This window comes from Amblyomma americanum, chromosome 3 (genome assembly GCF_052857255.1).
Source record: "Amblyomma americanum isolate KBUSLIRL-KWMA chromosome 3, ASM5285725v1, whole genome shotgun sequence".
In the NCBI taxonomy this organism is placed as follows: Eukaryota; Metazoa; Arthropoda; class Arachnida; order Ixodida; family Ixodidae; genus Amblyomma; species Amblyomma americanum.
This window is the reverse complement of record NC_135499.1, coordinates 164,658,875-164,673,967: the sequence shown is the minus strand read 5'-3', so window position 1 is coordinate 164,673,967 and position 15,093 is coordinate 164,658,875. Positions and strand designations below refer to the sequence as shown.

Below are 15,093 nucleotides of genomic sequence, written 5' to 3'. Positions count from 1 at the left end.
ACTGCCAAGCCAGAATCGCAATCTTGCAACTTGAACTCTGTCTTGACGAAAATCCTTGGCACTTTCTCAGCACGAAAGTAATGACTAACATCAGTGGGGGCTTGTCCTGCATAACTGTGCACCCTGAAGCACTGCTACAAAATTACAACACTTGACAAAAAGAAAAGAGGAACCTGCAGCACATACCCTTGAGAACAGACACAGTCTCTCCTCTCCACATATCCAGGTCTGACCGCTGCAGTTCCCTGGAGACTAGCGCATAGAACTCCAATGTGGGACCGAGACCACTGCCAACCTGTAAAGCATTGGTGCATAAACTATAGCTTAACAGCACTATATGAAGTTTTGTCAAATAAAAAGAAAGCTACAAGCAGGCATTCATGCTGGCATGAATGCACACACAATGCTAGCACATGGCAACACAAGGATGGCCTCAAAATACGAGGACATGCTCCAAATGCAGCTACACAGCGCACAGTGCGTAATGATTGAAATGGGCTATTTATTAAATACCCTAACCAAGATACAGTAAATTCTCATTAATTCGAAGTCACCGGGATCACAGTCATTCGGTCTAAAGTGCTTTTTTTTCATTCAATTAATCAAGTTCTCATTCTCGGCATTTTTCAGCAGTCATTTAAAGCTATTTCAGCACACTTTCTGGTAAGTTTCCTAGTCCTCTTCCGCCACTGTGAGTCGTTGCTTCTTTTGCACAAGTATTTAATTTAAATACCTTAGGTGGCCACCTGTTATCATCCATTTCCCCAGGCGTCCTTCATAATTATATTTCTCAAAGCAATTCCTCCTCTTTGTCGTCATTGAACAAAGAAATGCTTAATTGTAAATGCACAGCTGTTCTTTTCAGCGTTTTACTAAGCATATGGACTCACTGCGTTTCTAAATCCTGGCAGCAGCCTCCCATTTTCTGCCGCTTGTGGCGCTGCACAGCGGCGGTGCGGCGGCAGTCCGCCGCTCCATGTGGGTTGCCCTTAAGGCGAACCATACTGAAAACGAGGCTTGCACAACCGGACAAGCGCTAGCACTCTGCTAAGTTCGCTTCTCCCCCTTGATAGAGCTAACGTCAAAGGGTAAACGCACCGTGATGTTATCGCTGTGCAGCATCTTGGAGCACTGCCAAGAAATGCGTTGTGGACTGCGACAGTGCAAAACGGAGGGAAGCGTTAACGACTAACTTTTTTTTTTTTCAAACTCTTAGGCAAAAATCTGGGGTAGGTGGGTTCATTATGCGAGTAGGTTCATTAAGCGAGTAAATACAGTACCTATACTGTAATGCAAATGGTTCTTGTCAGTTTTTTCGAGGCCATTCGATAATTCGAACATGTGATACAGTCGTCGACCGATTTGTCGGACTCGAAGGGACCCAAAAAATGGTCCAAATAATCGAACAGTCCGAAAAATCCTTGCAATACAAAAAAAAAATCACTTTATTGATATGAAATCGGATTAAAAATTTCACTGATTTTTCCTCTTGCTGACAGCGATTTGCGCCTGTATTTGCGCCAAAGTAGTACCTTCACTGTACACGCTAGACAGCAAGGTCACGGCGTTTAGTTGAATACTTCCCGCACTTCTTTGACAGACCCAGCGGCACCATGTTGTTCACAACCCGAGTGTGCACCACACCGCTCGTCAAACACACGCAAAGACAAGGAACTGTTTGTTCAAAGTGGTGGAACCGCCGGATGCAATCACAAAACGGCGAACGGATGTAACTTCGTGAAGACTGAGCGCCCCTCGGCCGACGCAGTCAGATGAACCCAAGTGACGAAACGGCGAATGGCGAACGTATGAGACCCGCCACGGTGGCTCAGTGGTTAGGGCGCACGGGTTCGAACCCGACCGCGGCCGCCGCGCTCAAACCCGACCGCGGCGGCCGCGTTTTGATGGAGGCGAAACACAAAGGCGCCCGTGTGCTGTGCGATGTCAGTGCAGGTTAAAGATCCCCAGATGGTAGAAATTATTCCGGAGCCCTCCACTATGGCACCTCTTTCTTCCTTTCTTCTCTCAGTCCCAAGGGACCTTTATCCCTTCTCTTAATGCGCGGTTCAGGTGTCTGCCCAGATGCGAGACAGATACTGCGCAACTTCCTTTCCCCAACAGCCAATTTTCAATTTTCAACGTATGAGACAAGCGATACTGCCTGCAACATCATTGTCAACAAAAGAAAGTTGACAGAGATGACAATCCCACTGCCACTTCGAAGTCTCAAAGATCGGAGGGACCTCTACTGGCAAAAATGAGGTACACAAATTATGTCAAGCCAATCCAACTGCAGAGTAAATCCACCTCAATCCAAGATGACGCCTTTTGCACCGGCGAAAAGCCGATAAAATGGCAGATTTTGGCCCGCAGGTGACTGAAATTAGTCCGAAAAATCGAACTTTCAGACTTTTGAAGTCCGAAATATCCATGGCGAATATGTATGCGCTTCTATGGGCTGACTGACGGTGCCTCATCGAGGTCCGAAATATCCTACAAGTCCGAATTATTTGAGTGCGAATTACCCGTCGGCTCCTGTAATTCAAACTTTTTTCCCGGTCCCGTGAAGTTTGAATTAACGAGCTTTTACTGTATACCGTATATACTGCGCATTATGACCGTTGTTGAGTTTTTGAGGACGTGCTGAGAAAATTTTAGTGTGATTTGCGCAGCCATTTTTTGAAGCCTTAATTGAAAAAACAGTGCACAAATTACACAATTCAATACGGTATTTCTATCCATTGGATAGGCATTAACAAGGCTATCACCTCAGCTTTCACCACTTCTGAACCCATAACGAAGTTCTCCCAGTATAGGTGCGTGGTAAGATGCCCTATCCTGACCACCTTTCCCCTTAAGGGGGACGCAGCATTCAACACCAACTTTATTTTTTTGGCGGATATTGATGATTTTTTTTGCACGTTAGTAATGCTTTCAAACTCAAGTGTACAAAATTTCAGCAATATATCAGAACCTTTTTTCTAAAAATTTTTTTCTCTACCACGCTTTGTGAAAACTATGCAGGCTCGAAAAAATGCGGCAAAAGACTGGTTCAACATTTACTGCACTTCTGAATGCATGCCACTCATGATGACAATCTTAGATTTTTTTCACCATAACAAAACGTTTTGTTCTCATGCATAGACATGTCTAAGCTATAACAAGATGTCACACCAAAAATATGCAATCCATAAAAATGAAAAACCAAGATTGCTATTGCATACATGGAGTTTTGTGAGCGCAATAAAACAAAGTGGGCCAAAACAGACAGAACAGTCTTGAATAAATCTGCTCCATTAGGAGAGCATCTAGTCAGAAAACCGAAATAGAGAAGAATGACCATTTTTAGTGCATTCCCCAATAAGCAGTGCCACCACAGTTCATGAAAGCATCTTTTTAGGGTACTCCCCGGTGGATTTCAGCAATGAAACTTTGAGACAGCATAAAAAATGAGGCATAAGAGTGGATACAATGAACAAAAAAAAATATTTGACTATTTTTTGCTATTTGAAAGTTGTGTACTCCCCAGCAGAGAGTCACTGAAAGAAAAAAAACTGGCACAAACAAGCACTGCTTACCTCATTTTCATACTGAATTTCAAGCAATGCCCTTGAACTTCCAAGGTCTTGCATGACCACTTCTGCCTGCTTGAGCAGGTCATCCCGTGCAACCGTCCTCTGCACAGAAAAATTGATAAGAGTTGGTGCACAATCACTAAGGGCAACAAAGCAACTCGATTGCCAATAACATGAATATTTGAAATTTCGAGTATGAATTGAACATGTTTATTGTTCGGTCCATATTTGATTTGGCAAATTGATATTCAAGTTTCCTAATATTTGCCAGCTATCTGTTACTCCACAGACCTTCATAAATCCTATCGTGGCAAAACCGCAATATCTGGACGGATTATCTGTGCGAGGAAAACAGTACAAAGGTTATATGTTGTATCTCGTTATAGCTTGACATTTTCCAGACTTGCCCAATAATTCTGACTTTACTGAGGAACCATCAGGCACCTCATATGGACATGCACATATTAACGACTGATATTTCGGACAGTGTCCAGACCGGTAGAACTAAAACAGACGCCAGCAATACAGTGGAGGTAATTTTATCAACCGAAGGTTCGTTTTTCGACCTAGCAAAGACGCGAGCGGGCATCGCTGTTGCATCACAACCAGCCAATTTGTTCCTCATCGCCGCTTAAATGATCGCAAGCTTACTGTTGCTATCAGAGCACGCGACAGCTTTGGAAACTGGATAGCAGCAGAGTCCGTCGCGGGGCAGGTGGGGGGACATGGGCGTTCTCAATTCTTCCAGTGGGTTCCTTCTCTCGGTCTTCCGAACTGTCACTGCACCAGGGAACTCTTTTTTTGCACAGCGCACTGTGCATTGTGGCGCATTCCTTGAATGCAATCTAATGTTACCACTTGCAAATGAAATGCAGAATACGGCGAATATCGTACATTTTAAAGCTGGTTTTTCGCACCAAAGTGAAGGGAAGTTCACGGATTATTCAGACCATTTTTCAGGTCCCGCCGAATCCAAAAAATCTTTCAGCATTTCTACGGTTCGGTGATGCTATTTTTAGCTGCCGGTCATGTGTCTGTTCATGAATTTCATGTCGTTCCTCTCAAGCGTCTGTTCCTGGGTTGAGCGGCATGCTTCGCCACTGTTGGCGTGACCGAGCGTGCAGGATGAAAGACTGCAAAAGCGAAGAGAGCACGAGTCACGTGTCTATTCATGAATTTCATGTTCCTCTCAGGCGTCTGTTCCTGGATTGAGTGGCGTGCTTCGCCATTGTTGGCATGACCGAGCGTGGAGGATAAAAGACTGCGAAAGCGAAGAGAGCGCGAGGAGGAATGTGGAGGACAGCAGGGCGGTAGCGTGAAGAAGGGCTCCAGGACGGCGACCTGCTAAGAGATGGCACCATAGTAGCGCGCAAGCTTCGTTGCCCGAAGGGAAACTCGGCAGCGGCGGATCGCTGTGCCCAGGCCCAGCCCAGGCTGAAACCCAGAGCCATCTCCATGCGACACTGCGTGTTCCGCTTGCAGTCGCCTGCAGTTCAAATACCACAGCAGCTGCGCTAAAAACCGCATTACCGAGAAGCGTAATCATCGGTAAATTTTTATTCGTATGATGCTGACTCAGTCTAGTTTTGTTTACTTCGGATGCAAAGACACTATTTTGAAAAAAAAAAAAAAAAAGTGAGAGGGGGGCAACAACATTTGCCTATTTATTTTACTGAACAGATATTTGATATACAAAGGCTCTTTTATTCATACAGCAGAATCTCTTTAAGACTAACTTGAAGGGACCAGAAAATTTGTTCATCTTATCAGAAGCCCATCTTAAGCATTTTATATACATGCTGCTGCACGGGGTTGCCGTGGTTATGGTCGCTGCAAAAGTTTGTCTTAACTGAAGACAGTATGTCTTAAACGGATATTTTTTACACTCAGCCCTATAGAAAACTAAACTGCTCTCACATTGTTCAATTTATCAGAGAATTTCGTCTTAACCGAGTTAGTCTTAATGGGAGTCTCCTGCATTCATATTCGATTTGCATTCAACAATTTCGGTAATCACACATCCCTATAAAGTAAAGAAGGCCTAATGGTCCACTTATAGATAGAAAGGAATTACACAAACTGCACGCTTGCAGTGCACTGTGGGAAATGTCACCTATAATCTAATGGTGCTGATTAATTATTTTCTTGCATCAATCGGCAAGGCCAAAACACCTGACTCATTCAAAACCCACCTTGCGGCGGTCTAACCGTGGGGTGACTCTCTCGCTGTTGTCTGAACCAGAAAGGTCGGGTGTCATGTCCAATAACCTCTGCAGGGCACGGTCCCGATCAAACGAAGTTGTGTAGAAGAGGAGATGTCGAGTCTCAAAAGGAAACAGAAAGGGGCTGCAACAAGGGCACAATGAAAGTAAAGTCATGTCAGGTCACACGAACAGGCAACAGGGTAAAAAAGTTTATGGTAAGAGTGTGAATGTATATGCCACCAACTGCATTAAACAACAAACTCAAAATACTATACAAAACAATCTTCACCAAAGAATAATAAAAAGAATGCGAGGGCACTCATGTTATTATGGCATCTTTCCATGCTTTCGAATGGAAAACTACAGTAAAAAGGGAGATTGCAGCAGCATCATCATCATCAGCCTGACTACACTTACTGCAGGGCAAAGGCCTCTTCCATGTCTCTCCACTTAACCCTGTCTTTTGCCAGCTGCACCCACCCAATGCCTGCAAACTTCTTAATCTCATCTGCCCACCTAACCTTCTGTCATCCCCTGCTACGCTTGCCTTCTCTTGGAATCCACTCTGTTACCCTTAAGGACCACCGGTTATCTTGCCTTCACATGACTAGGATGTCATTAACCCGCGTTTGTTCCCTCACCCACTGTGCCCGCTTCCTGTCTGGGGCTCTGAAATGGGCTCTAATAAAGTTGTGGTATGCCTGGGATGTTAAAGCACGCCACTTCACGAATATTGTCCAGGAATAATTTTTTTATGCGCTTTGAAGAAACAAAGTTATCTGTAGTCAAAATCTGAATTTTAGCGTCTTCGCGCCTTTCTCTCTCCTCTCGTCACTTTTTGCACGTTGGAAGGTCGGCACTCCTCCTCCGGCCCCACCTCCGGGGGAGAGCTTCCTGACCCACCGGATCTACTCCGCTTATTGGCCGCAGCCATGGTAGCTGCCTGACATCTGAAAGAATCTAACCAACAACCATCTCTCAACATGTACACGTAGATGCGAGCGACGGAGGAGGATGCAAGCAATAAAAAAACGCCGGGAAGGGCTCGCTAACTTTTGCGGGTGATGGTTCTCTGCTGCTTGTAGAAGTGTATTACATTAACCCCTCGTTATAACGAAGTCAGCGGGACAGCGAAAAAATTCGTTACAAGTGGTAATTCGATATAAACGACCACCCGAGAAAATCTAAAGCAGTCGAGCTTTAATTGCGCCGCAACAGCGAGGAAGTCAAAAATACAATGTATTCAGTAAAGCAAAGCTTTATTCAGGTGCAAAAAAGGCTGTGAGCTTTGGCTGTTTCAAGTTCTTACCCGGCGCGTGCAACCCCTGCTCTAATTTGACCAAGCATTGCAAGAGGGCGCGGCAAGCATTCAACCTTCGGGGTATTTCGAATCGCGAAGGCAGTGGCCGCTTTCATGGGGGGGGGGGGGGTCACGGAAATGCTGTGGCTCGAGTCTGAGGTTGTGTTTGTGGTGCTCAAAAAATGATTAGCCGCTCATTGTAGGTACGCAGCACGATCGTGAAAACTGAATTGTTTTGCAATAGGGGCTTCGCATGATTACTGGGCAGTTTTTTTTCCCCGATGTGTACAGCTGTGAAGTTTGCAATTGAGTTTTTCGGCGCACCATTGTCGTAGACACTGTGCTAATTCTACGGTTCGAGTGTCAGTGTTCGCGCAGCGTCGCGTCCGCGCCGTTGACAGATGTCTAGGAACAAAATTCGAAGACACTACCACGCATTTAGACCATTTGGCTTGTCTGATGGCGCCGGGAAGACACCGTGGTTGCGTTGACCCGCCATGTTGACAGCCTGACTCGCCGCTGGCGATGCACGGATTTTTCGTGTTTTCGGCAAGTTGTGTTTTCGTGAGTGGCGCGAGCTGCCCAAATATTGAAACTGTACCGGATTCAGTTGAATCCCGGCACAACGAATGCCGCTTCAACGAAATTTTTGCCACAACGAAGTATTTTTCATTCCCCGCGAAATCCCCATAGGAGTTAATGTATTAAAATTGCCTCGAAAACGAATTACTTTGTGAGCATGCATTCGCTTCTATGAATTTTTCACGAGCCTTCACCGGTCAGTGGCCCACCTTTCTTCAAAAGTTGGGTGCTGTACGAGATTATTCCCTGCTAAAGCAGTGGCTTGCCGAGCCTGATGCTTCGCAAGATGGCCAGCCCGGCGGCGATTTGTGGCAGCGCGTCGTCGATTCCGACATGGGGGGTCATGACATTGGTTGGAATGATTTTATTTCTGTCGATAACAACGCCGACACCGTGGAACCGTGAACGGACGAGGGCATCATTTCTGAAGTGCGGGACGAGGGTGACGCGGAGGAATCGGATGAGGATGAAACTTCGGAGCCAGCACCGATAAGCGCGCCTGTAGCAATGGGCTAAATAGAGAGCCTCAGACAACTTGTACAGGCCAAGGGCCTCGGCGAAGAGCACGCTTCTGCTTTAAATAAACTGGAAACCTCCCTCATAGGATCTGCGCTGCAAAAACAGACATCCATCACGGACTTTTTCGCAAACAAAAAATTTTGTGTTTTGACAAGCAACTGTCTTTAAAGCTGTAGTCCACTTACTACGAACTTCGGATATAACGAACGGACTCCGCATGACGCTCGCGTTCGCTGTAAGCGGGCTCGACTGCAGTTATTTCCCTCATATGATCCGGATGAGCTGTCACTATTTGCCCTAAGTAGACGTATGTATTCCTTTACTACATGCAGCATTTCGCTGCCAATTGTGAACTGCTGTTCCCTTGCTAGACTGTTGAACATTACATTGGTTTTCTACATGTTAATTTTTATACCAACTGTTCTGCTCTGCCTGTAACTCATTGATCATGATTTGCAGTAGGCCTCCTGAGTGACAAAGCAAGAAATTCAACAAAAACGAGAAGCAATGCTAGACTCATAGATTATCTAACGGGAATGCTACCAGCATTTTTTTTCAGCACAAACAGGTGACTGCATTGCTAAGAAATCACAAATGAAGTCCCCAAGTTGTCTCCCCACTGACGACCCCATGAAACGTCAGTGGTGTTACATCATTTTTACATTATAAAAGCCTTAACACAAAGAAAAAGGGAATACTACACAAGAATCTCATTCATCTGAACACTGCAAAATTCAAACAAATTTTCATTCCCTTTAGAGTTCAGGTTATTGAGAACACAGTTTTCCTGCTTCCTGAACAGCACAGTAGAGGTTTCAGTTGTAATCAGAAAAGTTCGCTCCCTTTGTAAGCGCCTGCAAGGCTGTTAATTGGATTTGTTTTCATGCACGACATCTCTCTACCCCCAACAGTTTCCTTTGAACACATTAGACAGGCAGTAAGAAATTTCGTTCGAATATTACTACCACGCTTTATTCTGCATGCCATGCCTCTATATAGCAAGCATTTTACTTTAGCAAACGGATGAATGGCACAGAAAGTTGCAGCACCCACTCACCATGCGTAGGCAACTTGAGTGAGCCAAGATGGGATGTTGCCAGTCATGATTGCAAGGGGGTCCTGCAGCTGCCGATTAGCTTTGGCTGTCAGTTTGCTATTGACAAACTCTGACCTGGGAAGGGCAGGCTGGTAGGAATGAAGCTGCAACAAAATGAGAATAGCATGTCAGTGCATGTTTGCAGGTGCTATAATTGAGCCTTTGGCACAAACACAAAACACATTTTCTATACCACAAAAAGGAACACTAAGATAAAGCTGATGTACTCTGCCTAGCTGGGACCTGTAGACCGAGCATGAGACAACACACAAAAGCACACCAACTGGAGTAAGACATGCACACTGCAAAGCAAACAACCATGAATCACTGCAAAGGCCAGCTAAATAGAGGAGGTGTCATCCAAACTGTTCTGCTGCAATTTGCACGTGTAGCGAAGAAAAATGACACATGAAACCAAGGTGCATTACTGAAGCGACCAAAATCAGTGCTCGACTTATTTTGCTCGAGGAACCTTAGCAGGAAATACCGTATAAACACGTGTAAGGGCCGCACCCATGTACCATGTATAGGCCACACCCCGTTTTCTCAAAGGAAATATTAAAAACAAAATAATATCCCTGTAAGCGCCACACCCAAACTTTGTATAAGCACGTGCTGTGGCCTCCATGTTCAGCTCCGGCTGCGAGCAACGGTGCCCTTGATCGCGGAGGTGATGCATGCGCACAGGAGCTTCCGGGTAACGCCCATGGATGGCTCCAGAGGCCGCGGCTCATCATCATCATCAACTTTTTTATGCCGTGAGCTCCGCTATCCATATCAACATAAGTATCACCAGCTCCAGCCCGTCCAGCCCTTTGTGGCTGACAAAGGCACGGGAGTTGTGGTGGTATGTTAGTTCATCGTAGTTGTGGCTTTTGCATGCTGCCACCGAGCATTGCAGTTTTAGCACGATGGGCAAGCTACACGGCTGAGAGTTTGCAGTCGAGTACTGCAAGCATGCGGCAGGCAGGAAATTCGACATGGCCCAGAGAAGTGCGTCCGATGATGGTGAAACCAAAAGGATGCCTTGAGGAACACAAGCTGCAAAAAACGCGCTTTCCGAGGCAAGCCGTGCCAGTTTCCCGAACTGGAAGAAGAGCTGCTCTGCTAAGTGATGGAAGCGCGGAACAATGGCTACGCGTTGACAGCAGACATGCTGTGCGACTTCTTGAGGGATGAGCGCGCACCGGAGCACAGCACCAGCTTGGAGTCGGAATACTCCGCGAGTGACAACTGAATGTAGAATAAATGCTGCTCATTCCTTGATTGGTGTGCTTTAAATTAAATTTTTTTTTTCGCACATCCCGTGCATGGGCCGCACCCCGAAAATTGGCCCTCAAATATGGGAATACTATTAAGTGCGGCCCTTAAAAGGGGGCAGCCTGGTCTTGAAAACAAAATTTTATTAATGCAGTCATAATTATGAAATCTTCAGGAAACGTACTTTTGCACACTGATTCTAAATATGTCATTTAATTTCATGTAAAACAATTTCCTAAAAATTGGTAATTAGAAAATTACTAATTTTTCAGGAAATTGTTTCAGGATATTGTAAAATTATCATCCTGGCTATCATAGAACTTGAGTTAAAGGGTATTGAAGCTGCCAGTTCAGAAACAGGAAAACAGTCGACGACCAAAAATTCGTACGCCTGATTTTTCGAACATGCTTGATTATTCGGACTTTTTCGCAGCACCGCGACACGGCCCATAGAGCCAATGTGTAAGAGCGCCTGAAATTTTGCACGCACCGCAACTGACTGCTCGATTTTTAGGACCTCGTTCGCACTCGCCGCAAGTACCCAAGCCACCATATAATGCGTACAGTGGGACCTCGTTAATTCAAACTGCAGGAGAGATCGAAAACTTAATCAGATAAAACGAAATTCAGGCTTAAAGGGGACCTCTTGCGATACTGAAATTCTGCGCGAGTCGGCACATTGCGCCTGCGTGGTTTCGAATTCGTACGGTTTTTGAACGTCTTCCACCGCACGAACTTGACAAGCAGTCAGAGTTCGCGGAACTCATCTATGCCGAGTCTTTCGTTTCAAATACGGAAAGAGGTAGCAGCGAAGCGCATGAGAGGCATACGGCTTCACGGAGACGGCGAGCGTGGGAGGAAATGGTGCATTTTAAAGCGAGGTCAGCGTATCCGCGGCAAAACGCACCGCAACCCTGACTTTTCTATCGTAAAATCGTAAATAATTGGCGTTTCGATGACAGGCAAGACGCCCCTCATTATACGCAAGCCACCACAGAGTGCATATCACCAAATACGATGCAGATTTTGGCTCTAGTCGCTAGGCCTAATGAAGGGAGACCAACGGCGACGGAGTGCTTGATTTGGCCGTTTCTCGGTGCTTATTGTTTCGCCATCTTCGCGTTCTCGTTCTGGGCCCATCGTACTGTGGGCGCAATGCAGTTTCCGCAGCGGCATGTTCGCTTTCCCGTTTAGACTTTGTCCCAACCCGTGCATTCATCACAGGCCGAGCTCGTGAAAGCGGTCGCCACCCGTCGTCTGTGCATGTGTCGTGCGACGAAATTTGGTCGACAGGAGCTTTAGAATGTGTGCAACTACAACTGACCTCTTCCTCCAGCATAATGGCAATAAGGTCGTGATTTTTTTGGTGAAATTTGATTTTCTGGGCTGCCTGATTTTTCGGACGTTTTCGCGGTCCCTAGAAGGTCCGAAAAATCGGTCGTCGACTGTACACGCTTTTCTTTACATTTCTGAAGCAACAACTTTTAAGTTCTATTATAGGCAAGAAGACAATTTTACCCTTAGTGCATTCCTTGGTGTCAAGAGAACCCACTGGCATACATTTCAACAAGTTTCCAGCAGCAAATTTTTTCAAAGTTCTTCACAAAATGCATGCATAAAAATTACATAAGTGCTCAGCGAATTGTTTTACATGAAATCAAATGCCATATTTAGAATCAGCACACAAAAATACACGTTCCCTGAAGATTTCTTAACTGTGACATCATTAACAATCTTTTTCTTCAAGACCAGACTCCCCCTTAGACGCGTTTATACGGTAACCTTTGTTATATCCCTGTCACACTAGCACATCTAATGCCATTCTGATCGAATGACATTAGTACCTAATGTCATTAATTGGCTGCTACACGGGAATATTTAATGTCATTATGTCCGAATGGCATTCGCCATCGAATAAGTTTGGGGAACTCATTCGCATTCGATGTCGAACCGAATGTGTACTCAGGACACCATATGCGCAGCAGAAACAAGCGACGCGAAAAAATAGCATGCGCACTGCTAAAGTTAGAAATTGTATTTATTTAGTTCTGCTAAAGAATGTTAATTTTGGTGTCAACCTCTTCACACTAGAAGCTGTCGTGGATAGCTGTTACTCCCGGTCCCAGCAGCAGCCAATGGCAACGGCCGAGCGTGAAGCAGGGCTTTTCTCGCGACCATCGATCATTTTTACTTGAGTGTTTCTTGCAAGTTGGCGTTCCATGTTTGTTTAGCTAGGAAGTCATTATTGGGAAGTTTAGATGGGAAGTCATTTTGGAAGTCACTACTACGCTCCGTGCGGGACTCTGCGCGCTGCCAAGTCAGCCTTTTTGTTTGTTTACGCTTATCGGATTTGTCGTTGATTTTGTACTTGGCTTAGATTTTAATGGCTAAAGTGCTGCAGAATGGCCAGAAATAATATTTTACGCTAATAATATTGCACAGAAATGTTCTGACTCACATTTAAAACACTACACAACAATTTCAAACATCTTTTATGCGCGCTGATGTGTTTGAATTGTGCCATTTTTTTTTTCATTGATCGTCACTGCCATTATTTTCGAATGACATTTTTTACCGTGTAGCACTGAAGGAGACCGAATGACGTTCGATGCAGTCATTCGATGCATCGAATGACATTTGATTGGAATGACATTAAATTTGCTAGTGTGACAGGGGTATTAATCACTGTATGACAAGTCTCTGAACATCATGCTGTAGCATCATGCAGTACTGAAGCAAATCACAATGCACTTTGTAGTGCTGTTTGTCACATGCCTTAACGTTAATCTGGATTATCCAAATGAACAACACCTGTTGTGTCCAACTAGCTCACGTGGCAAGCAAACATGCTTTACAAGCATGGCAATGCTGCCGTCTCGTTGGTTTAGTGCCCATAACCAAGCTCCTTTTTGCTTTACTCACCATAGAGTAAAGCATAAGTAACTTACACGTGCAGAATGCTTATGAGCAAACACACAATACAGCAATGACAGATCGCAAATCTCATCCTGTTTTTATGTATCAGCCAAGTGGATATGCAGTATTTCATGCATTAAAGACCCAGGACCAAAGCGGGCCACCAGCAACTTAGCTTTCACCATGTTAGTTAGGGTTGTGGACAAAGATGGGCTATTAAAAAAATATTGAAATTTTCCCTAACTCTTGAGACCTTTAGAAACACAGGATAAGTCCAATGTGAAAGAAAAGCACATATGTGAGTATAATATTTATCACGACAAAGAGCAGGCCAAGATAAATGGCAAATACCTCATAGAGATGACCCCAATGCTGTGACAGAGCATACACAACCCTGAGCAAGGCAATCACAGGCAGAGACGGGTCTTGAATAGTGACCGACTCTGGCAATGTGGCACTGAGGTGCTGGTGCAGTAGAGAGACTGTATCGGGGACAACTCCCTCTGCATAAATAGAAGTGGACAAAAAGAGAAATGTTGAACTCAACCTGCAATAATGATTACTTTTGCAAAAACATTCTAATTGCAAATGTATATAAGGGGCACACATCGTAATACACTGCTCTGACTGGTAGATTTCAGTCGACACACACACACACACACACGCACGCACGCACACATGCAAAAAAAAAAAAGCTGAAAGCTAGAAGCTGAAACAACCCTTCCCAATAACAGCGGCAGCTAGACCATTCATGTGAACATTACGTCAGCCCGTCTACGAGAAAAGAGAACTATATGAAGAAATTGGACTTACCATTCCAGAGATCATCTTTCTTTTTGGCAGCAGATTTGGAGCCCGAAGAGCTTTTGTTTCGGCGACTAGATAGGCTTGGGGCTGACGATGCCTGACCTGCACGGCTTGACGAACTCGAGGCTGCTCCACTACGATCATCTTCAGGAACAGGACGGTACCTGCCAAAAGCGACAACCACACATTGACTCCACCAAGTATTATAATGCTGGGCCGCATAAGAAGGCAAGGCACCAATGCAAATTCACAATAACCAAGCCACACTAAGGATCTTGCAGTTGCATTCAAACCAAAAGATTTTTGTAAAGTGTTCATGGCAGACCTACGGCTCACCAGACTCCCCTTGCCCGAGTCAAGTTGACTTACCCAAGAGATTGATGCAGTCGAACAGCACTAGCATTTAAGATTTGCCTTCAAAGCATGTCTAATACATGCCTGCTGACCAGCCAATGAAAAAATTCACGAGAACACAATACAGCCAAACCTCAATATATCAAACACGGATGTATCAAATTATTGCGTATATCGAACACTTTCTATATCACGCCGAAAAATGCATGTGTTTTTAATTTTTTATTTCGAACAAGGCTGGATATAAAATGGATATATCGAACTCCGTCACCCATGACCATGTGGGCTTTGTTGACAGGAGGCGAGATTTCCCGCAACACCCTCGAAGATAGCGGCGGCGCAATGGGCGTTCTCGACTGCTGTGCATGATAGCTGCACACATCGATCACCCCGAGGGCACCATTTGAACGTAGCGCTGTCATAGGACAGCGTCAACGACACATTGCATTTGCCACACTGACTCCTCACGCCGCCGCTTGT

The 15,093-nt window shown here is 45.1% G+C and overlaps 1 protein-coding gene across 5 annotated transcripts in view; it reads right to left on the bottom strand.

Annotated features, from left to right (window-relative positions):
- Window positions 1–15,093, bottom strand: part of ctrip (E3 ubiquitin-protein ligase ctrip) — a 102,840-nt gene that overhangs the window by 16,041 nt on the left and 71,706 nt on the right. For all 5 annotated transcript variants that reach the window (XM_077658626.1, XM_077658625.1, XM_077658628.1 and 2 more), the window contains exons 26-31: window positions 14,266–14,423; window positions 13,804–13,955; window positions 9,238–9,380; window positions 5,768–5,921; window positions 3,579–3,677; window positions 187–295 (exon numbers count right to left, since the gene is read on the bottom strand). In XM_077658626.1, coding sequence (XP_077514752.1) covers window positions 187–295; window positions 3,579–3,677; window positions 5,768–5,921; window positions 9,238–9,380; window positions 13,804–13,955; window positions 14,266–14,423 — 815 coding nt within the window. The remainder of the gene's footprint in view (window positions 1–186; window positions 296–3,578; window positions 3,678–5,767; window positions 5,922–9,237; window positions 9,381–13,803; window positions 13,956–14,265; window positions 14,424–15,093) is intronic.